Source organism: Typopeltis vanoorti, chromosome 23 (assembly GCF_054136105.1).
Source record: "Typopeltis vanoorti isolate ZY-2024b chromosome 23, IOZ_Tvanoo_1.0, whole genome shotgun sequence".
NCBI classification, from domain to species: Eukaryota; Metazoa; Arthropoda; class Arachnida; order Uropygi; family Thelyphonidae; genus Typopeltis; species Typopeltis vanoorti.
Window position 1 is genome coordinate 12,899,862 of NC_143571.1, and position 27,406 is coordinate 12,927,267.

At 37.1% G+C, this 27,406-nt stretch overlaps 1 protein-coding gene across 1 annotated transcript in view; it reads left to right on the plus strand.

The window, feature by feature from the left end:
• The window catches only part of LOC150093629 (pyruvate dehydrogenase (acetyl-transferring) kinase isozyme 3, mitochondrial-like), a 149,807-nt gene that overhangs the window by 67,785 nt on the left and 54,616 nt on the right, over positions 1-27,406 (plus strand). Inside the window, exons 5-6 of the mRNA XM_090412654.1 lie at positions 5,407-5,496; positions 21,709-21,786. Of these exons, the coding sequence (XP_090268780.1) occupies positions 5,407-5,496; positions 21,709-21,786 (168 nt within the window). The remainder of the gene's footprint in view (positions 1-5,406; positions 5,497-21,708; positions 21,787-27,406) is intronic.

A 27,406-nucleotide genomic window follows, 5' to 3' on the forward strand; every position in this document is an offset into this window, starting at 1 on the left:
TTGTTGTGAGGGGGGGGGGGGTATTGGTTTCAATATTTTTTGGATTTTTTTTTGGGGGGGAGGGGGGTAGCCATTGGCTGAGAAAGTGTTGAGAATGTGGTTTAGTTCTGTGGTTAGGGCATTGTCGTTTGAACAGATAAGTTTAGCCCTGTTGTATAGTATCTTAATGACTCCATATTGTTGTGAGGAGGGGTGGTGGGATTGTTAGTGAATGTATCTGCTTGTATGGGTGGATTTTCTATAGACTGAGAAAACCAAGGTTCCATCAGGCTTGTGGGTGACTAGTGTGTCTAAGAAAGGAAGGCAGTTGTTTTTTTTTATTCTTCCAGGGTGAATTTGATTCTGGGGTGTTGGTTGTTTATGTGTGTTAGGAAGGAGAGGAGTGCATTGGAGCCATGTGGCCAAATAGCGAACACAACCAAATAGTGAAGCCAAATGGTTGGTTTTTGTGGGGCAGAGTTTAAGGCTTTCTCTTCAAAAGTCTCCATATAAAAGTTGGCCAAAGGTGGGGAGAGTGGAGAACCCATGACTGTCCCCTCTATTTGTTTGTAGAATTTTCCTTGCCAAACAAAATAGCCTGAGTTCATTGTGAACTGAAAAGAGCTGTGATATCGGGAGGAAATTTAGCTTGGATTAGCTCTAAGGATTCTTTGAGTGGGACATTTGTGAATAAGAAGGAGACATCAAAACTGACCATTATGTCAATGTGTTTGAGTGTAAGGTTTTCTATGCTGGCTTTGAAGTGGGCTGAGATTTTTATGTGTGAAGGTGTGTTGCCAGTATAGTGTGAGAGAGCTTTGGCCAAATGTTTAGCTAGTTTGTATGTGGGGGAATCGATGCCATCCACTATGGGACGTAATGGCACATTTTCCTTATGTATTTTTGCGAGTCCATAAATACGGGGGGGGGGGGGGGTATCGAGTTAAATGGTTTTAATTTGTTAGTGATTTCCACAGGCCAAGAAGTGACCTTCTTAAGGAGCCTGCGGAGTTTTCTAATTTGTGAGTTGGTGGGATTGTATTTGATAGGACAGCTATCCTACTTTGCCCAAACAGGCAGGACAGCCAATATCAGAATTTCAGAACACAAGGACTACATCCGGTTTCACCAGTACAGCCACTCTGGTCTTGCTGACCATGCACTGGATACCTGCCATAGAATACAGTGGAAGAAAGTCACGATAGTACACCGTAGTAAATACAAGTATGAAAGGCTTTTCATGGAATCAGCTTCAGCCCTAAGAAACAATCCGAACCTCAACAAATTTGGTTGCATGAGACTGCCTCAGATTTGGGAAACCTACATCAGAAGACCTTCAGCCCAATCGCCCAAGAATACCAACATTGCCTGCTAGGGGGCACCATCAGGACTTTAGGAGAAATAATAGCTTCCTGCTTCTTCCTCATTTACTGTTTGTTGTGCCTGCATGCACGTGTCTTGTTCTTAAGTTTCTTGAAAATGGCAACGTGACGTTGCGAAATATTGAAGTATATTAAAATTTATTTTAATGTATATCCTAGTGACATTGTAATTTCCTTAAATTACTTAGTAAAAAATGCATAACCAATGTCTAAGCCTTTCGACGAGTGTTTCAGTTATAGTATTTCCTGTGAAGATAGTTAAACTATCTTCACAGGAAAAATATCTAGTGGACTTGACTGGGGAGCAAGTTGTTTGTCCACCTCTTCCAGTTCATCTAATCCAAAAAAAAAAAAACCTCATAAAAATTCTCAAATATTGCAGGCAAAGTATCTGGTTATCCCATATGGCTAAAAGACTGCACTTTTAATAAATCTTGAGTGTCTTGATTCAAGAATAAGGTAATTCTGCAGTATGTCCAAATGTGCGTCACCATTCACAGCAGTTATTTTTAAAAGATTAGACCAGTTATATGTGATTTTTCCTAGAGCATATCATACAAAAGGTTGTAAATCTGTAGTATGTTAGTATTGTAGGTGGACTAAGGATTTTTTTTTTTTTTTTTTGTATTATTTTCTTTTTACTGTTCAGAAACCCTGCTGTAGAGACCAAATATGGAACTTTTTCAAGCCACTTCAGGTTTCCCATAAGCATGGCAGTGGTCTCACACTGAGTGATGAAATTCATCTATAAAGACAGTCACATACATTTGAGCCCACTATATGATTCATAACTGAAGCCTGTTAGTTGGAGAGTGGATACATTAACCATATGGTAACCAGGCTAGTTATTGCAATTAACTTTGCCTCTGATGTGAAATTTTGCTTCATCACTAAACAAACAACATTGTCAACAAATGAATTATATTCAATTTAATGATTAAAATGATGGTAGAAAGTTAATCTTGCATGGTTGTCTTCTTCCAAAAGTATTTGATGGAATTGAACCATATTCACTTGCTGATGTAATTTTGAGAATTTTGTGAATTGTTGCCCTAGGAATACCTAGTTTCAACGAAGCCTGTTTTACTGATTTTTTTGTCAAAGCTTTCTCTACAGACTGCACAGTGTCATCATTTACACCCATTCTTTCAATTTGTTGCTTTTCATTAATGGAACCATTCAGAACTTAAATCTTGAATAAATTCTCTCTCTCTCTTTTCCATTTTGCATATTGTTTATATCTAATGTAGAAAGATATTTAAATTTTAAACTAAACAGACTTTATAGACACCCTTTAAAGAAAATAAAAATAGTCTGCACTTCAATAACACACCTCTGTGTGCTATCTTAGTTTTCACAGTATATAGAACACTTACTGCCACAGGCAGACATATTCACAAACAACTATCACTCTTCCTGCTTCCCAGTATTATGGTATCACAGAATTGATGACTAACAGCACTATTAATCTGCTCTCATTAATAATCTCTCACAGTTAAACTATTTAACTGCACTTTCTTAGCCAAGAGCAACAATATAAACAAATTGCTGAATATTCTCTCATAGTGCAGTTGTAGTAGTTGCATTCCACCATTCTATAAATCTGGAACACACAAAAAAAATTTCCAGAAACTTAAATAATGCAATATCTTTTTACCTTTAAATTCTGTGCCAAACTAATAATCCTCATCTCTCTCCCAAGATTAACTAATTTCCAGAATCTTATAAAACTTTTTTCCTATAAGATGGTTGTTATGGGAAACTAGATCCTTACCATCATTAGTTTAAAAAACATAAAACATACTATTTCAACCACAGCTATGGTCTGAATATTCTGGACCATCACTCAGAGAATGAAGTTTTTTTTTTTTTTTTTTTTTTTGGTGGGGGAGGGAGGGGAGGAGATAACAACTGCTTTATTGTCATGTAGCCATTATATGGCTCAACTTGACAGGTTCAGGACTTGACTAATATTTAACAACATTTATCAATGTCTGACGGTCACCATCGAATGAGAAAACCTTTCTTGAACATCCTTCTAGAGTTGTCCAAACAGAGTAAACTCTGCAATTTAGTATATAGAAAGGCTATACATACAGGAAGAATAGGAAGATGCTTCCAATTGTAACATCCTACCATCATCCATTAAAAAAAAAAGTTTGGGTTTGCTTTCAGATTTCTTCCAGTATCTGACTTTTCGCTGTTCGCCCTGGTTCCCTGGCGAAAACAACGGAGGTCTTGTTTAACTGGGTGACCCCCCCCCCAGCCGGCATGAAATTTTTTCATGTTGTACCATCATTTTGTATTTTGGTTTAAGCCAGTAAGAATACAATTTGGTCAGCTAAATCCCAAATTGCCAGCCCATCCTTGTTCGTTCTGTATCCAGGTAGATACTTAAGAGTGCTCCACGAGAAAGTAGGATTGGACATTAGGTCAGAAGCCCTGGTCGGTTCTCCGCATTCCTCATTCCTTTAAAGGCTATGTGGAAATTTCCTCTCAGTTATATAGCTTTGACCCTTAAGCACCCGTTCAAGGAGTCTACAAAATTAATTTTCACGTATGTGTTATGCTGAATAAATTCCAATATGTTAATGTATCCTTCTGGCCAGCCAGAAAGATATATTATCATATTGGAACCACATCAAAGATATTGAAAAGAAAACATAAATCAGAACGAGATTCACATACAACAGATATATTAAGTGCTGTGGGAGTGTATAGAAGTGCTCTATGCTGATTATAATCCCCCCTCCCCTTCAGGATATTCAAAAATGTTAAGAAATCCCAATAATTTCAATAAACAGAATTATCCAACATAATAAAAAAAAAAAAAAACTAACACTGGGTTTATGGGTCGTAATAATTATTTAATAAACCTATTAAATAATTATTTAATTGGAGTCTACTTTCAAGCTGATCTGCCATGGTGCATTGATTACATTTTCTATTATTATCAAGAATCTGTCTTCATGCTGCATGGTAGAGCAAGGACCACCTCTTAGCAAACATGTGAAACACATTTCATTAGTTTGAAACCTACCCGGAGTCTGTGAGATTCCAATCTCTATAGCAATATCAGTGATTCTACAGCCTTCTTCAAGCTTGCAATAATTCTTCCTTGTGCAAAATCATCTAGATGATGTGTTTGAGACATTGCAAGACATCCAAGTTTGCAAGTTTATTCCTTCACAAAAAAGAGATTTCTTCAAACACAATTCACTTAGCACAGCCACTTGCCTTTTATCTTGTTGAGTGCTACCACGTGATCCTTTTGTGTGCAGTTCAAAAATTTGAATGTGTAACAGTTATACAAATTGTCACAAGCTGATTCGTCTGAATTTGCTATTGTAATATTCAGATATAGTGTTTGCCTTTAGGTTTTGAACACCAGTGTAATTTCACTCTCTTAAAGAAGTATACTATTTTCATATGTATTATAGTAAACTACCTATAGAAGGTAGTTTATTTTAAATAATTTTTATTTTCTTTGACCAACAGTCTTCATGTGGTAAATATGCTACAATTAATCTCAATATTCCCCTTCCAAAGAAATCTCCAAAGCACTTCATTACAATAAATTTAAACAACTTTTGATAGACTTCTAGAATCTGCAGATGCTTTTAAAAATCCCAGCCATAAATGAATATGGGTATGAAAACTACCAAAGATAAGAGAAACTGCAATTTTGGAAATTGCCCTCCACCTAACATTTAAGGTCACTAAAGACATCCTTCCTGTTAACTTTTGTCAATTTAGCTATTTCTACTTCCATTGTTGCCTGCATATCATACTATAGATTTACATTGTTCCCCTTATCTCTCCTTGACAGAAGTGAAATATTGGAGTAATTATAAATTGTTTAATTCCATTAATCTCATGAGGTTTACATGTAAAACTTGTGCAAATTTAATAGAAATAATACACAGTAAAAGTTCCTCATATTTTACTATAATCAAGGATTGCAATCTTGATTTTGGAAGATTTTGTGTGATCATTGTTCTTAGTTCTTAATTTTTTTTTACTCTCTCTCTTTTTCTAATTTCAGCACTTTTATTTGGCGAAGAGCACAATGATAACCATCCTCACCATGTGGGGTGCATCGATCCAACTTGCAATGTTGCTGGAATTGTTCGTGGTAAGCCTTTATTTTTAGTTTCAGAGTTATTTGAAGTTTAAATGAATAGTTATAAGTTAGATTTTAAGCTAAAATTTTTCATTTCAAGGAACTGTGTAAATGCCTTTTTTTTTTTTTTTATAAATAGCTGCATTTTCTTTTGTTTTTAAAATTAAGGCCTGAAATTTCAAAAACTGAAACTGCTTTTATCCTTTAGAACTTAAAGAACTTGTAAGGACTTTCACATTTATTTATTTCTGTATGAATTTTTTTATTAGCCAAAAGCTTAAGCCAGATACAAACTGAAAGATATCTGAAAAGAAATACTTTAAACATTCCAGTTTATACATTGACCAACCAAGATGCAGTTGACTCATAGCAAATTCCTAGGTATCAGAGGAATAGTTTGTTATAATGAATTCTTTTTAGCTGAACATTGTGCCTGTGACACTTTGGTTTTGGCTTATAAGTTGATGTACTAAGCGAGTTTGTTATAACATAGTTTACTAGTGAAATTTGACTGTACAAGAAATGCAAGAAACAAAAATGCTAGATTTCTTTTTGCAAATTAGCATAGATATTAGCATCTTGCCTGTTTATATTTTCTTCTTTCACTGAATTAACATCTTACTAGTTGTAGCAAAGTGGATGGAAAACTCTTCTTTGAATCCAGTGTAAAACCTAATGAGTATTTATATAGGCTTTTCAGCTAAAGAGAAGTTCTGATTTTCATGCTGCAGAGATGGAGGAGCTTTTCTCTTATGCAAACTCTAGTTTTTCTCTCCTTATATACCAACTGGCCAAAGAACACATGTAGTTAATATCATGGACTTGATTATCTCAGCTGTAATGCTAACCAATCCCAATTCCTAATAAGATTTTTGCAAATGCAGATGTGGTCATATCAATCCAAAAGTCATAACCAGATATTTTAGGTCATAGAAGCTACTACATAATATTAGCATACAAAGAATGTGAAGGTTTACAGTCATTTCTAATCTATCAAAATGTTTGTTCACTAATGACAAATGCTCTTTGCAGTCGTAATTATAAATGTAAATTTATAAAATAAAATTGGAACTCTGAGAATATTTGGCTGAATAAATAAATGGCGAGGCATAACTTCACACAGAAAACTTGTAGATGAACTAGCAATAAACCAGACCTGATATTATAAGCAATCAGCATTATTGCAGTGCCAATTAGTCATTACAAATCCAACCAAGATTTCACGTGCACACCCATTATGTACAAGAGAGGTCTGAAAAGTTCTCATCCTTGACCATAGATGGCAGCACTATCAGCGAGATTGGGTACATCTGTCATAAGCATCCATGTGAAATTGCAAGTCATTCTATCAAGTAGTTTGTTTTATACAGCTGTCTGAAGCAAAAGTGTTGTCTGTATTCCTTGAAATGGATAAAATTGAGTATCATGCTGTTATAAAATTCTTTGTAAAAGAAGACTATAATGGCAAAAGAAATTCATTCGGAGTTCATAAAAGTTTATGGGCACTCTTCTCCTTCATTTTCGACAATTAAGGAATGGCCTACCAAGTTTAAATATGGCTGTACCAGCCTTGAAGATGATCCACGTGAAGGACATCCAAAAAGTGTAACAACACCAGAAATCATTGATCAAGTGCAAGATATGGTATTGGATGACCGGCGAGCCAAAGTGCATGAAATTGCTGAGACTATAGGCATTTTAAAAGAATGTGTAGGATATATTTTGCTTGAAGAATTGCAAATGAAAAAGCTTTGCGCAAGATGGGTGCCATGCTTGCTCACAGCAGATCAAAAACGCATTCGCATGAAAATCTCTGAACAGTGCTTGGAGCACTTTAACAAGAATAAAACTGATTTTGTGCATCAATTTATTACTATGGATGAGACTTGGATTCACTATTACACACCAGAATCCAAACATTGGACAGAAGCCAGTTGTTCAGCACCAAAGAAGACAAGGTTGGTTCCATCAGCAGGAAAGGTCATAGCATCGGTGTTTTGGGATGCTAAAGGCATTTTGTTTATTATCTTGAAAAGGGTAAAACAATAACTGGGGAATATTATTCCGATCTTTAACCAGACTAGACGAAAAAATTCATGAGAAAAGACTCGGTTTGGAGAAGAAAAAAAATCATTTTTCATCACGACAATGCACCTGCCCACAAAGGTGTTTTGCCAATGGAAAAATCAAGGGATCTGCACTATGAATTGTTGGAAAAACCACCCTATCCCCAGATTTAGCTCCCTCTGACTTCTATGTTTTCCCAAAACTAAAAATCTTCCTCTGTTAGCATTTTTCTTCGAATCAAGAGGTGATTGCAGCTGTATAGGGATATTTTGCAGATCTTACTGAGAACCACCACAATGATGGGAAAATGGCACTGGAGCATCGCTGTAATAAATGTATTAGTCTTAAGGGAGATTATGTTGAAAAATAAAAATTTTGAAATTATAAATTCGATTTTTCATCGTTAGGCCTAGAACGTCTTAGTTCACCCTAGTATACTTGCAGGAACTAGCTGTACATAATGCATTGGAGCAAAGAAATATTTAGATAAAAACAGAAATCAAATTGATATACACATATCAGCCATAGAATTAAAAACCTTCATGCAGATGTACATAAACATCACTTATGCAGCATATATGCAAAATACTTGGTCATGTGCATCACCGTTTGTCTGGTTGGCCAAGTGGTTATCATATCTGCTTTCCAACCCAGGAGGCTGTAGGTTTGAATCCTTCCAAAGACATGGATGTTTATGATTGTACTACTAACCAATTGCCATATGTACTGCTATGACCTTTGTCTTTGTGCCATAAATTTTTTTTTTTTTTAAATCATGTTCATCTCATGTTCTAGTCAACTATTTAAGAATGTTACTTGTCATTAATCATCAGTTTTGTTGATCACAATGGGAAAAACAAAGAATCTTTCGGAGTTCAATAAAGAGCTTATTACGGGTGCCTGTCTGGCTGTTGGCTACTTTGAAAACAGCAGAGCTAACTGGTTTCTCTAAAGGTGAGATATCCTGGATGTTTAATCAGTGGAAAAAATAACCCATATTGTTTGTCTAAGAGGTGTAACTGTGGTCTTAAGACAGTGTGACAGAAACAAGATCGCTGTCCTCTAAGAAGGCTTGTATGCACAAACACAATTTCCTGTATGCAACAGTTGACTGAATCATTTAATGAAGGCTGTTCCTATCCCATATCTCACTGAGCTATGTGCAGGGAATTGAAGAGGATTGGTGTTGTCACATGCCTATATGAAAACCACTGATTTCTGCGAAGAACCAGAAAGATCATGTACAATTCATCTTCAGGAACATTGTTACTAGACACTGCAAAACTGGAAAAAAAGTCGTGGTCTGAGTCACGGTACACCTTGTTTTATATCGCCATTGGGCAGAGAATTTGGTGGGATCCCCACGAGGCAATGAACTCAGCTTGACTTAGACACAATGTTAAGCACAACAATTATAAAGTTTAGAAACCACTTAGTAGTTTGACCCTGGACTTGCTGTCCATAATAGCCCCAAGTTTCTAGTTTCATTGACTACTTGAAGCAAATTCCCATTAATATGATAATCTACCTGCATGGATTCTAAATTATATGGCCTTTATTATCAGCAGTAGCAGACAACTTATTTTCACCCTCTAGTCCATCCATCACCATTATCATTAATCTGTGTTAAATAAAAATAGTCCAAGTACCGAACCCTATGGTATACTTACTACCTTTCTTCTCTTAGAAGCACTTTCATACATCAATTGCTGATGATACAGTAGACACTTTAATGAACTTCTAGGGATCAGAGAAATAGTTTGTTATAGAGCAAGGTTAACTATATAGTGTATTTTTACTATTATTGTTGTTGTTGTTCCGGGCAACTCCAAGGAGTCGACAGACTCATCGAGGGAGGCCCTAACATCATGTCAAGAACAACTATTCGACATTCACGCAGTATCTATCATACCTTGCCTTGAACTCATTCATGGTCGTAGCACCCACAACAGACTCTGGAAGCCTATTCCACTCATTCACCACTCTCCAAGTAAAAAACCTAGCTCTAACACCCTTGTCAACCACGCTCTTGCCCAGCTTCCATTCATGGCCACCTAGTTCTCCCACCACCAGTCATATTTTCAAAAATATCTTCTGGATCAATCTTATAGAAACCCTTCAGTAATTTGAATGTCTCAATCATATCACCCCTCCTTCGCCTATCGACCAATTTCTGCAACCCACAAATCTTCAACCTATTCTCATAAGGTTCGTTCCACAGACCTGCTATCATCTTGATCACTCGTCTCTGGATCCTCTCCACTTCCTCCCCATCACGAAGAAACCCTGGTGCTCATAACTGGGCACAGTAGTCCAGATGAGGTCTTATCAAGGCTCGATACAGAGGAACAACAACTTGTTTGTCTCTGCATGTTAAAGTATTTTTCAGAAGCCAAGTGATTTGGTGAGCTCTTTTAGTCACTTTTGCAATGTGCCCCCTAAACTTCAATTCCCTATCCACCAACACTCCCAAATCCCTGGCCTCATCAATCTCCTGAAGTATGGTTCCACCAATGCGATATACTGCTGCTATTCTTTTCACCCCAAAGTGCATAACCTTACACTTTGGCACGTTAAATTGACATCCATTTTTCCTGGCCCAGTCCTCCAAACTATCCAAATTATCCTGTAAAATTTTGACATCCTGTGCACTCATAATTGCTCTACCCAACTTTGCATAATCAACAAACAAGTGTACACTTCCTCTCAAATCCTTTCCTATATCAATGATGAACAAATTGAAAAGCAGTGGTCCAAGAACAGAGCCCTGTGGCACTCCACTAGTCACAAGCCGTCTTTTAGACTCCACTCCTGAATAAACCACTCTCTGGTATCTCTCTTTCAACCACCCTCCTATCCATCTCACCAATCCTATATCTATCTCCCATCTGCTCCAGTTTACTGATTAGGGTTCTATGTGGTATCCTATCAAAAGCCTTGGCAAGGTCCAGTAATATTACTGTAAACCCATTACCCCTATCCAGTTCAGCCGTCACTGTGTTATAAAACATGAGCAAGTTACTGAGGCATGATCTACCCTTCACAAAACCATGTTGTCCCCCATACAATATCCCATTTTCATCTATCCAATCCTGTATTCTTTTCTTGACTAATTTCTCTAAGACCTTGACAATGATTCTTGATATGCTAATCGGTCGGTAATTTACAACAGCAATCTTGGAACCACCTTTATGCAGTGGAACTATTTTCCCCTCTTTCCACCCCCTTGGGACTAACCCAGACCTGAGACTCAAACAAAATGGTCAAGGTTACTGACAATTCTTTAGCTGCGTCTCGTACAATACGAGCTGGTATACCATCCAATCCCACAGATGTATTGACATTGAGGTTATGCAATAGACTACTCACCTCCACTTCATTCACCACAATTCCCGTATAGGTCAATGTCACCACCTGGATGATATATTCTTGCAAAGTGCTCACTCAGTAACTCAACTATATCAACTGATTCAGTTACCTCCCTACCATCGGCATTCTTTAAAATCATTCTGCCATGTACATTTTTCCTTTTACTTGCTATATATCTAAAAAAACTGTTTAGGATTCTCTTTAGCCTGCATGGCCAATGTTCTTTCGTAATCCTTTTTTGCTTTTCTTACCGCATTCGTTACCCTTCTGGCCTGCACTTTATACCGTTCGTGTGCCTGCCGGTCACCTTTCTCCTTAAATTCCCTCCATAGTTGTTTCTTTTTTTGCAGCTCAAGCTTAATGGTGTTATTCATCCATTTAACTACTAGTTGATTTATTATTCGGACTCTAGGTATACAGTCAGCCATTGCTTCATGCAAACACTTCTTAACTACCTCCCATGCACTATCGACTTCTAGTCCTTGCAGTTGTACATGCCATGGCACTGAACCAATCAAACTCCTAAGCTTGTCATACTTTCCAGCCTGATAATTCCACATGTACCCTGTCTTAATTGAAAATTCTACACCTTTAGCCACCTCCCAAGTCAAGACCCTCTGATCACTCTCACCGATTGGTGGCAATGTGGTCATATTTGTTACAGCCAAATCCTCAGATGTAATTACTAGGTCAAGCACTCTCTGACCCCTAGTATTTTCCATTACATGCTGTTGCAGATAGTTATCCCTTAATAACCGCATAAAATCCAATTCCTTCCTCCTGTGTGTCCTCTCCTCACTCCAATCAATGCGACCATAGTTGAAATCTCCCATAATAATCACCCTCCTTCCACTCATTTCTTCTATTTGCTTGTGCATACTGTCACCACCATCTTTTCCATCACCTGGTCTATAGCAGCACCCAATTGTATATTTAGTTCTGCTAGCCAAAATCTCACACCAAATGACCTCAAATGTGCTCTTTTCTCTATCCTGCAATTCAACTTCTATTCTCCTTGGCTGCAGCTCATCAGCTATCATCAACAATACTCCTCCTCCCATTTTATTCTCCCTGTCATTCCTGAATACACTATACCCATCACATTCAATCCCACTAGCTATATCATCTACAGTCAGCCATGTTTCACTAATGCCAATAACCTGTGGTCTGGAAGTGCCAACCATGGCCAAAAACTCTTCCTTCTTGTTCCTAATACTCCTAGCATTAGTGTACATGAATTTAAGACCCCCATTAGCCCCAATCCTACCTCGATGCCTTATATTAACTATCCCACTCTGATTTGTTGTCCTTATTTGCTCGGGCATATTATATTCATTCTTACATTCAACTGCCTCCCTAAGGACTGTATATCTACTCCCCCCCCCCCCCTTAATAAATCTAGTTTCCCTGAATTTGCACATCCACCACATTCAGCAACACTTTCTCAAGTCTTCTTACACCGTAACCATTCAAATGCAAGCCATCCATCTTATATAGATCCTTTCGCCCATCGAACTCACTCCACACGTCCACAAATTCCACACCACTCGTCATATATAAACCACGCATAAAGTCATTTGCAATTATGGCCCTCCTTTTAAACATTTCACTGTCATACTGTGGCAAAAGACTAATCATTCTAACTCTCTCACTCTTTTCTTTTGCTACCTCAAACAATTCATTCAGGTCTTCTATCATTTCCATTTTGTCTCCTTTCAAATCATTCGTACCTGCCACAACAATCATTTCTTTCACCCTTTCCTTTTGCTCTCTAATAGACTCAGTTACATCCTTTATGGTCGCACCAGGTTGGTACGATTTTGTCAAATCCTCTACTATCACACCTCGTACTAACGAGTCTCCATACAGCATTTTGTCTCTATCCTTCATTTTGTTCATGTTCACACTCATACGTCTATTTTTCCTGTCATACTTTTTATTATTGGCTGGTTCATTCAGTCGACTTTTGCTCATACGCTCTAGCTGCTGTTTTGCCCTTTGTATCGCACCATTCAACAACGCGATCTCACTCATTGCGTCTATCTCATCTTTTTTATTCTCCGTAAAGTTGATTTTTAAATTGCAACGTATGAGTTTGGATATCAGGTTAAGGATTGAATTGATGATTGGCTTTCTGCTGGATATCAGAGGTGTAAATAGGGGGTGCAGTATCAGGGAGTAGAAAGGTTACAAGTAGAGTTCTACAGGGTTTGGTACTAGGATCATCACTGTTCAATTTTTATGCCAATGATATTGTCATTATTACAGAGGGATGTTCAGTTGTTTGCAGATAATATGAAGGAGGGTTATTAATAATAGTGCCGATGTTTTAGCTCTTCAAGAGAATTGAATAAGTTGGACATATGAATGGAGATCAGTTTAATCACCTATATATAAAGTTTTAAAATTTGGGAACCATAGATGGGATGCTTCATATTCATTTGGTAGAGTTATACTGGAAGAAGTAGAGGAAGCAAGGAATCTTGTAGTAATTGTGGATAGAGATTTGAAGTTACGAGGACATTGACCACGAGAGATAAGTGTGGTCGTCCTATTGTATAAAGCTTTGATACAGATTACATCTGGATTTCTGTGGTCTGATCTGGCTACCAGAATTTGAAGGTGATGAAGTAACCTTGAAGAGGATGCAGAGATGGATAGCAAAATTATCAGGACTGTACAATATTGATTATGAAGATAGACTGGGGCATACAGATTTCAGAGTTTGGTGGATGAAAGACAATTGGGGAGGGGGATATGATTGAAACATTTCAGCTGTTGAAGTGTTATTATATTAACACTGAGATTTTTCATATGGCAGAATGAGGGGAAGGAGCAATGATAAAGAGCCATCCCTGGAAGCTGTAAAATTGAAGAAAGTTACTAATAGGCTTCATTTCAGCGATATAAACATTATAGCAGAGTATATAAGTTCTTTTCGCTATACCCTTTGGTATTTATTTGGTCTAGCTATTCACTGATGAAGCCTCAAAAAAGGCTGAAACGGGTCTGGGTAGTGACCTCCCACCATAATGTAATAACAGCATACATTTCCTAGGAAATGTGTTTTTACATTATGGAAAATACCAAGAATAGCAATCAGAACTTTACCACCTTTGCTGCGAGTTGTCCGAGATTGTACTACGTACTAGGACTACTTGCATTAGCTCACGCTAGTAACCGCCGATACTTTTATAGTTTACTATATTCGACATGAAACTCCCTGATTCCAATCTTTGAGTTTCTTATTCAGTTTAAAACAATGTGGGATTTAATATCCCCTTAATTTGAAGAATGTTTTTTTGAATGGAGAGTGCTAAGGAGCATAGAATGTATTGTCTTAAAGGGTGGTGAAAGTGCAAACAGTGGGTGAGTTTAAAGAGTGGTAAGGTAACACTATGTTGTCCTCCAATAATCTTATCTTGTGACACCATGGGGTTCAATAAAATAATAATAATTATTATTATTATTATTCAGGCCTCCATGGAGTCAAAAGACTCATCGTGGGAGGTCCTTCCTAAGAAACACAAAGTCTATTATACCACTCCTTGACCTCATTGACCGTTCTCGCTCTCACCACTCCATCAGGCAATGCATTCCATGGTTCAACCACCCTCCACGCAAAGAAACCACTCCTCACCCTATTTCTCACAGTTTCCTTTCGTAACTTCTAGGGATGGCCTCTTGTCATCACTCCTTCCCATTGTTCAACCAAGCGAAAGAACTCCCCAGTGTCAACCCTGTAACCACCTCTCAACAGTTTAAAAGCTCAATCATATCACCTCTCCTTCTTCTATCCACCAAGCTCTGCAGTCCACATTCTCGCAGCCGATCCTCATAACTATCATTGTACAGTCCTGAAACCATCTTTGTTATCCGCCTTTGTACCCTTTCCATGGTTAATTTATCCCCTCCAAATCCTGGGGAGCAAATCTGAGAACAATAGTCCAAGTGTGGTCTGATCAGGGTCTTATACAATGGAATGATAATTTTATCTCTGCAGGTCAGTGTCCTTCTCATTATTGCAGCAATCCTCTGTGTTACCTTCACCACCTTCGCAATATGTCCTCTAAATTTCAGGTTTCTATCAATCATCAACCCCAGATCTCTTGTCTCCCCTACTTCCTCCAATATAACTCCTCCCATAGAATATGCAGTGTCCCATCGATGTTTCCCAAACCTCAAGACCTTACATTTTGCTGCATTAAACTGACACCCCCATTCATTTGCCCATCTATCTAGCTTATTCAAATCCTCTTGCAGGGCTACCACATCTGTACTATTACCAATAATCCTTCCCAGCTTCGCATCATCTGCAAACAACTGAATATTCCCTTGCAATCCACTGACAATGTCATTGATATAATGGTTAAACAATATAGGTCCCAGTACTGAGCCCTGTGGGATACCACTTGTAACCCTATGCTTCCTTGAAACTGTCCCACCATACACAACTCTGATACCTATCAGACAGCCAATCCTGAATCCAGTTGACCAATCTGACATCCAGACCCATGTGTTGCAACTTAAATATCAGCTTATCATGTGGCACCCTGTCAAATGCCTTCGCTAAGTCTAAGAAAATGGCAGTATGCCTTTTCCTCATCTAATGCTCTTGTAACTTTATCATAAAAGGCTAGCATATTGCTAAAACAAGAGTGCCCCTTCACAAATCCATGCTGACTCTCACAGATAACATTACCCTCATCTGCCCAATGCTGTATACAGTCCTTCACTACTTTCTCCAAGATTTTACTAACACACAAACTGGCCTATAATTAGACACTTCCAGTCTGCTACCGCCTTTATACAATGGCACTATCTTATCTTCCTTCCATTCCATGGGCACCTTTCATGCAGCCAGACTTTCATTGAAAAGCTAGGTCAAAGGTACTGTCAGTTCCCTAGCACATTCTCTTAAAACTTGTGGTGAAATACCATCCAGTCCCACAGCTTTACTGACATCAAGAGTGCTCAGTATTTGAAACACACTCTCCTCCTGTACTTCTAAACCTCGAACCTGCTCTATCCCTCTAGCATTAAAACTGACTCCTCCAGGATGAAATACTCCAATAAAGTGTTCATTGAACAATTCTACTATGTCCTCTGCATCAGTCATTCTATTCCCATTTTTATTCCACAATACATTCTTCCACAGTCATTTCTCCTCCTACTGGCCACATATCTAAAAAAATTCCCTATGATTTTCTTTGAATCTTAGGGCTAATCTCTTCTCATATTCCAGTTTTGTCTTCCTTACCATACTAGTCACTCTTCTGGCCTGTGTCTTATACTCTTCATGCATCTTCTTTTCACCTGTCTCCTTATATCTCTTCCACAGCTTCTTTTTCGCATGCAATTCCTGTTTTTAATGTTGTTTGTCATCGACTTTACTCCAAATGGTGTCCTCTTGGTCACTCGTGATATACAACTTACTATTGCTGCTAACAAATATTCTTTCATAATCTCCCACTCACTAATGATATCCCAGCCTTCAAATTCCTCCCTCCATGAAACTTCTCCAAGTTGACGTCTTAGACTATTATAATCGCCTGCCTTATAATTCCACGTACGTTCCCGTCTCTTTGATACTCCTGCATGTCTATTCATTTTCCAAGTCAAAACCATATGGTCACTCTCTCCAACTGGTGGAGAGATGTCATCTCAGTTATTATCAAATCTTCTGATGCTATAACCAAATCCAAAACTCTTGAACCTCTTGTTCCCTCTATTACATGTTGCCTAAGACTTTTGTCCCTCAAGAATTCTAGAAATTCCATTCCCATCATGCTACATGCATTTCCCTCTTTATAATGCTGCAGTTAAATTCTCCCATAACAATCATTCTTCTTGCACTTGCCAAACTCAACTGTCTAAACATTTCCTGGTCCCCATCCTCTGTACTCCTGGGTCTGTAGCAACATGCCCACTAAATATCCTGTCTTGCCCACCTTTACCTCACACCATATGCTTTCAAAACCATTAGTGTCACTGCCTTCCAAAGTCTCCACTCTTAGTGGACATAGGTCTCCACCACCACGCTTTCCCTTTCTATCCTGCCGAAAAATGCTGTACCCAGCAAATTCTATTCCTGTTGTTATATCCCCTTCTGTCAACCACATCTCAGTGATCCCAATAATTTTTGGCCAGGCTGATGCTATCTGTGCCACCAATTCCTCTCCCTTATTGCAGATACTCCTGGCATTAGTATATAGCATATAAATGCCGTTGTTTCTATACCCAGCATTATCCCCTCTAAACTCCACTGGGCTCAGTGTTACCTGATGTCGTCCCCTTTCTCCCAAGTACCCATTCCCACAAGAGGCCACCCCTGCTACTATCCTCCCTGAGACACACTGATTTTTCAGAACAGCAATCTTTCCAGATGCCTACGTCCTTCCTCATTCAAATGTAAGCAGTCTCTTGCATACAATTCCTCTCTGTCCTCAAATGCACTCCAAGCATCCACATATTTCAGTCCTCTCTTTTCACACATTCTAGCTATTATGTCATTCAATATTACTGCTCTTCTGCTCAGTTCGTCATTATCATACCTAGGCAACACACACACTATCTTTCCTCTCTCTGTCTTCTTTTGTACCACCTCAAGCAAGAATCTCATGTCTCTCGCTGCCCTATTTACATCATCACTCAAGTCATTTGTTCCCACCATCACAATCATCTCATCATGCTTTCCATGATGAGATGATTGAGAACTGCCAAAGCCACCTTTCTATCGTTCCTCCTGGCAAACACTCCTCACGCATCCTATTTTGAACACCACGGATTATTATTAAATTACTCCGGATTCAGAGAAAGATGTTGAGAGTTTATTTTTCACTTGGTTAGACTATAATAAGTTTAGTTTAATCCTTTATCCAAGTGTGAGCAAACAAAGTTTGCGTCTGAAAGTATCTTCAGGACTGGGGTAAGGTAGTGCAACACTAGGCAACTCGTTGCAAAGGTGGAGAAAGCTCTCAGTATCTCCCATAATGCAAAGCACATCTCCTTGCGGATATGTGTAATGCTATGCATTAAGGCAAGGGCCACTACCCATACTGGTTTCGACCTTTATTGAGGTCTCATCAATGGGAGCCAGGCCCAGTAGTGGAGATACAAAGGCAGAAGCAATGAGAGGTCATCCTAACCTATAGGAGTTGCCAAAGGGTGTGCAACCTTATTATTAAATTACTCCAGATTCAAAGAAAGATGTTGAGAGTTTATTTTTCACTTGGTTAGACTATAATAAGTTTAGTTTAATCCTTTATCAAGTGTGAGCCTTAATGCATAGCATTACACATATCCGCAAGGAGATATGCTTTGCATTATGGGAGATACTGAGATAGGAGTGATGAGAGCTTTCTCCACCTTTGCAACGAGTTGCCTGGTGTTGCACTACCTTACCCCAGTCCTGAAGATACTTTCAGGCGCAAACTTTGTTTGCTCACACTTGGATAAAGGATTAAACTAAACTTATTATAGTCTAACCAAGTGAAAAATAAACTCTCAACATCTTTCTCTGAATCCGGAGTAATTTAATAATAAGGTTGCACACCCTTTGGCAACTCCTATAGGTTAGGATGACCTCTCATTGCTTCTGCCTTTGTATCTCCACTACTGAGCCTGGCTCCCACTGACGAGACCTCAATAAAGGTCGAAACTGGTATGGGTAGTGGCCCTTGCCTTAATGCATAGCATTACACATATCCGCAAGGAGATGTGCTTTGCATTATGGGAGATACTGAGATAGGAGTGATGAGAGCTTTCTCCACCTTTGCAACGAGTTGCTTGTTGTTGCACTACCTTACCCCAGTCCTGAAGATACTTTCAGGCGCAAACTTTGTTTACTCACACTTGGATAAAGGATTAAAGTAAACTTATTTCAGTCCACTTGTCAGGCTCTTTTGTCCACCTGGTCACCTCCAATTACAAAGAGGAAAGGAGCAGAAGTGATGAACAGTAGTCTGCATTAGTTATCCTGAGGGGAGGGGAAAAGTGATGCACAGTTGGTATCAATGTCAGCTTCCTCATTGGACTGAGACCAATTGATGACAGAACACAATAGCTGGCATAAATTGATACTGTTCTCTTAGAACTATAAATTAAAGAAATATTGCATAGTATTTCTTTAATTTGAAGTTTAACTAAAAGCTATGACATTTGTTTGGGCAGCTCATTTTGTGTTCGAAAGATTTTATCTAGAAGGTAAAAATCCAGAATTTCTAATTTAGAATTTTTGACACAATTTTTTTATGTTAATTTCAAAAATATAAATGGTTACATCATTATGAAGATTTCATGTAAACAACATTAATTTAAGCTAATATAATCATTTGGAATTTAAATATAAATTTTAGATTTTGATGCTCTTCTAGTTCTTTCTTATGTCTTCTATTATTGTTTACATTTCAACTTTTTCATGTTGTCATTTTGGCATGATTCCTGCTACCATGACTTTTTTTTCATGCAATTTTCTTTTGTTATATTTACTACCATTTCCTTTGTCTTCTGATTTTGATGCCATTTGCTAGAAATTTAGTTCATAATAATGCAAGTTTTCAGCTTTTACTGTTTATAATAGTAAGCTTTAAAATAGTATTGGTTCCAGGGATCTAGGCAAGAACTTTGTAGTTTATTATAGCACATCATTTCATTATAGGTGTTTGCTGTAATGTACATCTATTGTGACACCTTCTCTCAAACCATAATAGAATGCATTGCAGCTAAGAAAGTGCAAAACAAAGATTATGATATCTTCTACAGATAATCTCACCACAAGGAATGATGCTTTCAAACATTTTTGTGTTATAGTACAGTATACATATCACTGTTGTTGTCTTGTCCTTTGAAGAGTCTTAGATGTTTCAGTGTGCTCCTTGAACTGCTTTGGCTATGTCAATGTTACCGAAGATTACCGAAGACTCCCGCAACTTTTTTTTTTTGTGTTTTTCATTGGCTCAACAGTAGATGAGGTCTCATTAGGGATTGCTTGGTGACAAGTTACACTTGGGTTTATTCAATCAGCAGATAAATATTCTGCATAATTCCTATTATAATCTTAGACTTTTAAAAGTGCACTTTTATTAGAATTAATTTTATTGTTAATCCCTCTCCCATTGTTGTTGTTATCTTGTCCTTTGAAGAGTCTTAGATGTTTCCACGTGCTCCTTGAACTGCTTTGGCATGTCGATGATTTTGTTCGTATAGAGTTTTGTTCGGGATTAGGATCTATTTCTTGCAAGGCTGCTGTAATTGCTGGACAGGTAAAGATGTGAGTGGGTGTCAGTTCAGTATTGGGCAGTTGTTGCAGTTTCTATATGTTCTCGTGTCATCTGTATTGATCTTCATTCCTCTATAATGTCCTGTTTGTAATACATGTCACTGTCAGTGTCAAAAGGACTCTCGGATGCAATGTACATCTTCTGTAACCAGATTAACTAGTACCATGAACACACATTTCAACAGACATAAAATACTTACCCCTAGAGGGACGCAGCAGAGGAATGTCAAGTCTGCTGCATTAAATTGCCTAAGTCCCCTCATCAGGGAACTCAACCAGTCTTGGATGGATGGAGTATCTAATTAGATCCCACTAGAATGCAGAAACTATGCTAAGCTACATATGTAGCTTAGTGTGATATCACAGAACTTGTATTAAACTATATCAGTTTGAAATGCTACCTAAGCCACATCATATACAGATTCACTAAATTCTCCACAGTCACTAAGAAGTCTGATATACCATATACAAGTAGATTCACTGCTCTCTTTCTCTCTTGGGTCCAACATATATTACATAATATCAGATCAGGCAGCTTTGCTTGATTCTTCGTCTCTGGTGTATGAAGCCACTTGGAATCAAGATAAACCAGGCTGCAGTTGTCATCTTGTTCCTTATACTTATGTCTCTTCTATCCAGATTATAGACTCATACGAAAGTGATATTTTAGTGGCAAGCATTATTGTATAGAGAAAAAACTAATAAACTATGTCAGATAAAGTCTAATATTAAACTCTGGCATTCTATTCTATTTTATGCAGGAATCATGAGCAAATTGTTCTTACTCAGCTCATTCTACAGTCACCCTGCATACTTTTTCCTACTGAGGGGGTGATGACATTCTCATGTCATAAGTATTGCATTTCTGTTTTAACCATCTGTCTTGTTTTTAGACTGTTCACATTTCTCTAATTAACACAATCATTAATTTACCACTTTTAGCCATCTGCTTGTATCTTAGAAAATGACAATATACAGTAGAATAGAACCTGGTGCACTCAGGATATCAGGGATTATTTCATCTTGTTCCTTTCTTTGTAAGTTCATATTCAATTATTATCTGTTTTAAAACATTGTCAGTATTTCACAAGTTAATCCATATTAATGCTATCATATATTAATTAATTATTATTATTAAATAAGCTATTATTAAAAAATTTTGCTAGAATTTGATAAAGCATATAGAAATGTTAAAATTTATTGGCGATATGTATTGTAGTTGTTAAATTAGGTACATTTAATTTTAAAGTCTGCAAAAGAATTATTGATAGTATATCCAGCATTCTTATCGACATGCATAGACTTTAGAAAATGAATACATATCATCTGCTGGTTCTCTTTTTGATTGGATAGAAATTTTTAAAAAATGTTGAAATATGTAAATCATGTTACTAGTGACGGTGATTTTTGTTCTGTTTTCTCCTTCCTTTATTACAGATAAAGCATTTGAATAAAACTAAATTTATATCAGTTTTAATTTTTTTTAATGTCCATGTTTTATTTTTCAGATTCTTATGAAAACGCAAAATTTTTGTGTGATCAGTATTATTTAGCCAGTCCAGAGTTCATTCTAGATGAACACAATGGTATGTTTTTTGAAATTTATTAGTATTACAGAGATCATATTTTATTAAATTAATTTTGGTATTACAGGGTTAAACTGTTGTGGTAAACATCATTTACCAGTGGAGTTTACTGTACACAGTATTGTGTTGCTAGCTTACTGTTAACCATTTTCTTTCAGTTGGTCTGTTTATCAGGTCTCTGGTTACAAGTGTTAGTTGTACACCCTGAAGATGCCTCAGTGACTGCATCAGAATTCATAAGCATTAAAATAGTTTTTAATTCTTTCTTAGTACTGTCAGTACTCCATTAAACCTCCAACATAATGTCCTCCTGGCACTTAATCTCCCTACCGGCCATGTGGATGAAATAGAGACCAAATTGCACTTCTTATCCATGTTATTTAATTGGTGTTACAGAATCATATCCAGATTTAGCTGGACATCTATAGACCTCATGGCCAGTTGGGATGTTAAGCCTTCCTTAACACATCATCATAATCAAATTCCTGCCATGTACCCACAAGGGGTGTACAGGATATGATAGTACTACATGAAAAATTTACATCATTACTAACTTCCTATCTACAATTTTCCTCCAGATCAGTCTGTTACTTGTCAAGACTCCAATATTATCAGATCTTATATTTCTGTCATCTAAGTCACTTTTTACCGCATCAATCCATCTATATCTTGGTCTTCCTCTGGGTCGTTTTCCTGCCAACCTGGCAGAGAATACTTGTTTTGTCAATCTTTCCTCGCCCATTCTGTTTAAATGACCATACCACCTGAGATTAGCTCTGCCAACGCATTCCTGGATGCGACAATGTCAAGTTCTTTCCTAATATCCTCGTTTATAATATGATATTGCCATTGATGCCATCTGTTCACGCCTCTAATCTTTCTCAGGATTCTCATATCTGTGGTCTATAGTCTTTGGTCAAGTGTTTTACTTCTGACCCAGCTCTCAGATCCATAAGTTAAAACTGGTTTGAACACTGTCTTGTATACAGCTAATTTAGTGTTCCGACTAATTTCTCTCTTATTCCAGATGAATTTATTCAATTGCCTTCCTATTATATCACCTTCATTGATTCTGTTGTCTATTTCCATATTTAATTTATTTTACCATCTTCACTAAAAATCGTGCCTAAGGTGAAATGTTTTACTTGTTCCACAGGTTCTCCATTCACAATGCAGTTGACATTTTCAACAATTCTGCATATTTTCATTGTCTTTGTCTTTTCATTGCTGACCTTCATACCATATCTATTACAACAGTTATTCAGTTTAGTCAGGGAATCTTGCAGACTTGTAGCAGATTTATTTAGAAGTATAACATCATCTGCATAAAGCAAAGAGCTGACATTAACATCTCCAATTTTGATATCATGTTTAATACCACTTTCCTTCATAATGTGATCCATATAGATAATGAATAACAGAGGGGATAATGTACATCCTTGTCTCACACCACATTTAACATAAAACTATCTTCCTGTACTTCCTTCAATTCTAACTGCTGACTTGCACCTCAAATAAAGACTAAATATTGCTTGATATAATGCCCCATTGACACCATATAACTGTAGCATATTGAATAGCTTCTCTCTTGGCACTTATCATATGCCTTTTCCAGATCTACAAAACTCAAATAGAGATCTTTGTTATATTCCTGTGATTTCTCCACTATTTGTCGTAAAGTGAAGATCTGATCCTGACAGCCTCTATTTGGCCTGAATCCAGCTTGTTCTTCACCAAGCTTTTCTTCTACAATTCTTCTCAACCATTTCTCAAGTATACTTGCATATCTTGCCAGGAACACTCAGTAGGGAAATACCTCTGTAATTCTCACATTCAGTTTTATTTCCATTTTATATATGGGTACTATGAGAGCTCTACTCCAATCATCGGGAATTTGTCCCTCTGTCCAGGCCTTCTGAACTATGCAGTGCAGCCACTGTAAGACTTTTATACACCATACTTCAGCATTTCTGGTCGAATATCATCTACTCCTACTGCCTTTCCACATTTTAAGCCTTTGATGGTTTTTTTCTTCTTCAAGTATGGATAAGAATTCCTGACTGTATGCCTATTGAGTGTTTTTTACCACTGTGCTATCACTGCTTGTTTCATTTAGCAATTTCTCAAAGTAATTACTCCATACTTCAAGGATATCTTTTTCTCCTTTTCATGTCACCTTTATCATCTCGAACTCCTTTTACAGTACTCTTTCTTCCATTTCTAAGCTTCTTCAACAACCTCCAAAATATTTTGCCACCTTCTTGATATTTATTTTCTATGTTCTTGCCAAAGTCCTCCCATGACTTTTGTTTAGCTAGTTTTACGCAGTGTTTAGCTTTCTTACATTTCTCTCTGTATTCTCTAAGAGCACAAGCTGACTTATTTGCCAGGAACTTTTGATATGCTTTCTTCCTTTCCTTCACTGCCTCTTTAACTTCCTGTGTCCACCATGGAGTTCTGATTTTTCTATCCTTGCAGACAACCTCACCACTTGCCTCTCTGGCTGAATCAATCAAGGTTTTCTTTTAAGGTTTGCCACTGAATCTCTAAAGTTTGGTTCCTGTTCTCAAACTCTTTCATTTTTTCTTCAATAACCTGCATGTATTTTAGTCTACAGTTCACATTTGAGAGCTGCTCAACTTTTATTCGCTTTAAAACTTTCTTACATGCTATTCTTTTCAATATGAAATTCAATTTTATCCTGCTCAAGACTAAATAGTAATCACTTCCAATTTCAAATCCTCTATACACTCTGGTGTCCTGCACAAGGGAGAAAACATCACTATCAACAATAACATAGTCGATGAGACTTTCTTATTTCTTGCCTCTTCTCTCCATGTGAATTTGTGCACATTTTTATGTTGGAACATGGTGTTAGTAATAACCAGTCCATGTCCTGAGCAGAAATCCAACAAATATTTGCCATTATTATTAGCTTTGCTCTTTTCTCCAAATTTTCCCAATATATTTTTGTATGTCTGACAATCATTTCCCACTCTGCTATTTAGATCCCCAACAAGGACCAACTTTTCCTTTTTCATTGTCAGATGCTTTCTCTAAATCCTTAAAAAATTCCTCCACTTCTACCTTAGTAGAACCTTCTGTGGGACCATAGGCATAAATAAGTCTCATTGTCCAGTTCCACATTCTGACATGGATACTAATTGTTTCTGGTTAATAGATAGATAGCACACAAAGCAAGACAATACGATAAGCTGAAACTACGCTTATCTAGGCCATGGTTTCCCAAACTGTGTTCCGTGAAAAATTATAAAAATTAATATGAACCTGGAATGGTTTTAAATGCTGCGACAAGTTCAAACATGTTTGAAAATTAGGAGCTTCTCACTCTGCGTGTGGATTGTGCTATTAAGGCCAGTGCACGCTTCCTTGACTCAGCCACCTGCTGTTGTCAAAACCCTCCGAGCGTGAGTGAAGTACGGAGGTATCTATTCTAGGATACGTGCGGTCACAAGCAAGGTCAGTGCAATGTACTGTGATCCAGCAATCCTGTTGTGTGTGTGCTGTCGCATTTTTGTGATGTGATACAGCTTGCTTCGGTGATAATGTGCGCTTAGCTTTACATTGAATATGAGACTAATGATACTAGACTCTAACCAAGGTGTTCTGTTAAAATTTCAGGATTTATGAAGTGTTCCATCATAGGAAATGTACATAATAATATGTACAAATGTGCCAGTCTTGCACTACTGTGAGAACTGATCACTGGAGTGCACACCTCTGTTGCTACCACCAATGCCGTCATCGCTCATTACAGTTGGAGCTCTTGGTGTTCCTCAACTTTGAGCTTTGGTCCATTCTCTCAGACATTTCAGAAACATCAGCCCAAAAAGAATTCGTAAAAATAAGAAATAAGCATATTATAAAGTATAATATTCTGAGCAATTTTAAATCGATACTGCAAATTCAACCTCTCCATACTGTAGTGAACCTGTCTTCAAAAAAAATCTATACAAAAATGCTGTCAGCATCCTAATTTGCTGTAGCACTGAAAGAAGTGCCAATGATAAACCTAATGTACAATATAGAATGTGGAATCCATCACTAGTTCTGGAACATCAGATTTGATGTCACCACATTCTTTCCTAGTCTTCATCTCCGTAAAGTAATTATTTTTTGGCCAACTTGCTGCTCTCAGAAAGTTATGAAAAGAAAGAAGTATTGCGAACTTAAGTTTCTGTGATTTAGCAGTTCTGTAGGAAATTTTTGGTATTGAGATCACATTATAATATAAATAGTTTAATAAAAATAAGTAATTAAAACCAGTCAAGTTTTGCACAACAAAAGCCCATTAACAATTAATTACACATATTAGATGTTTTTGATAACTTCACAATTGCTGAATATAATTGATAAACCACTTCCCCTGATGATGCAAGTCTTACGACATACAAAACTTGTCAAGTTTTAAGTGCTTATTTTTATTAAACTCTTAATTTATATTATAAAAAATTTACCATTTGTATTCTGGTTTCTTAATTATATTTAAGTTGTGAAGGTATCAAAAACATCTAATATGTGTAATTAATTGTTAATAGGCTTTTGTTGTGTAAAACGTTTATGTAAGTAGTTTTATGTCATATGAAACTTGTCGGGTTTTAATTGCTTATTTTTATTTAACTCTTTATTTATATTATAATGTGGTCTCAATACCAAAAACTCCCACAGAAAAAAGCATTGTTATCATCAGAACAGATAAGAGTAATGCCACAATGTAATCGGATATTATTCTCTGAGTTTGCTCTCCCTACATCTCACTAGATTATGATCCCACCAAAATGCAGGTTAAAAAAATTAAAAAGCCTACTTAAGAAAGTATCTTCCTGACATCAAAAAAAAAAAAAAAAAAAACCCTCAAACTCTTCAGTTCTTGTCTCTCCTGGATATATGGTTTTCCTAAAAGCCACATACCAGTTCTCCTCTAAGACTTATAGTAGATGCCACTGATGCTCCATGCTACAAATTATCAAAACATTTAGCAAATTCTTTGGTCATACCACATCCTATATATACTGTATATTTTCGCGTATAATTCGAACTAGAAATTTTGTTTGAAAACTAGCCCTATAATGCCATATCCACATATAATGCAATCTGTTAATCTTTTTCCTAACATTATAAATAAAACAATACGAATTAATGAAAGAAATATTTATTTTAAAACAAAATGTCAAAATCCTTTAAACTCTTCATCTTTTGAGTCATCAAACATTTCATTTATAAATTCATCTGTAGGCATTGCGTCATCAGTGTAGTAGTTGTCGTCATCGTCAAAAGTCAAGACTGTCTTTTTGCTTACGGCAAAGTCTAATATTACTCTCTGCTACAACAAATTCTCTCATAGCAACACTGTTATTATGTTCTTCTACAAACTGCACGACACGCAATTTAAATCCTGCTTCAAAAGATGGACGTTTACGTTTCTGTTGGCTCATTTTCAGGCTAGGTTTGTTTAACGAATAATATTTAAAATGAACTGTGGTTAAACCAATATGACATTACTGGCTTTATGTGCAGATACGATGCATGGTCACCGAATGCGAGTGGGTCAAGTAGATTTGGTTGCATAGGCATTAGGTAGTATATATTGTGTGTGCAA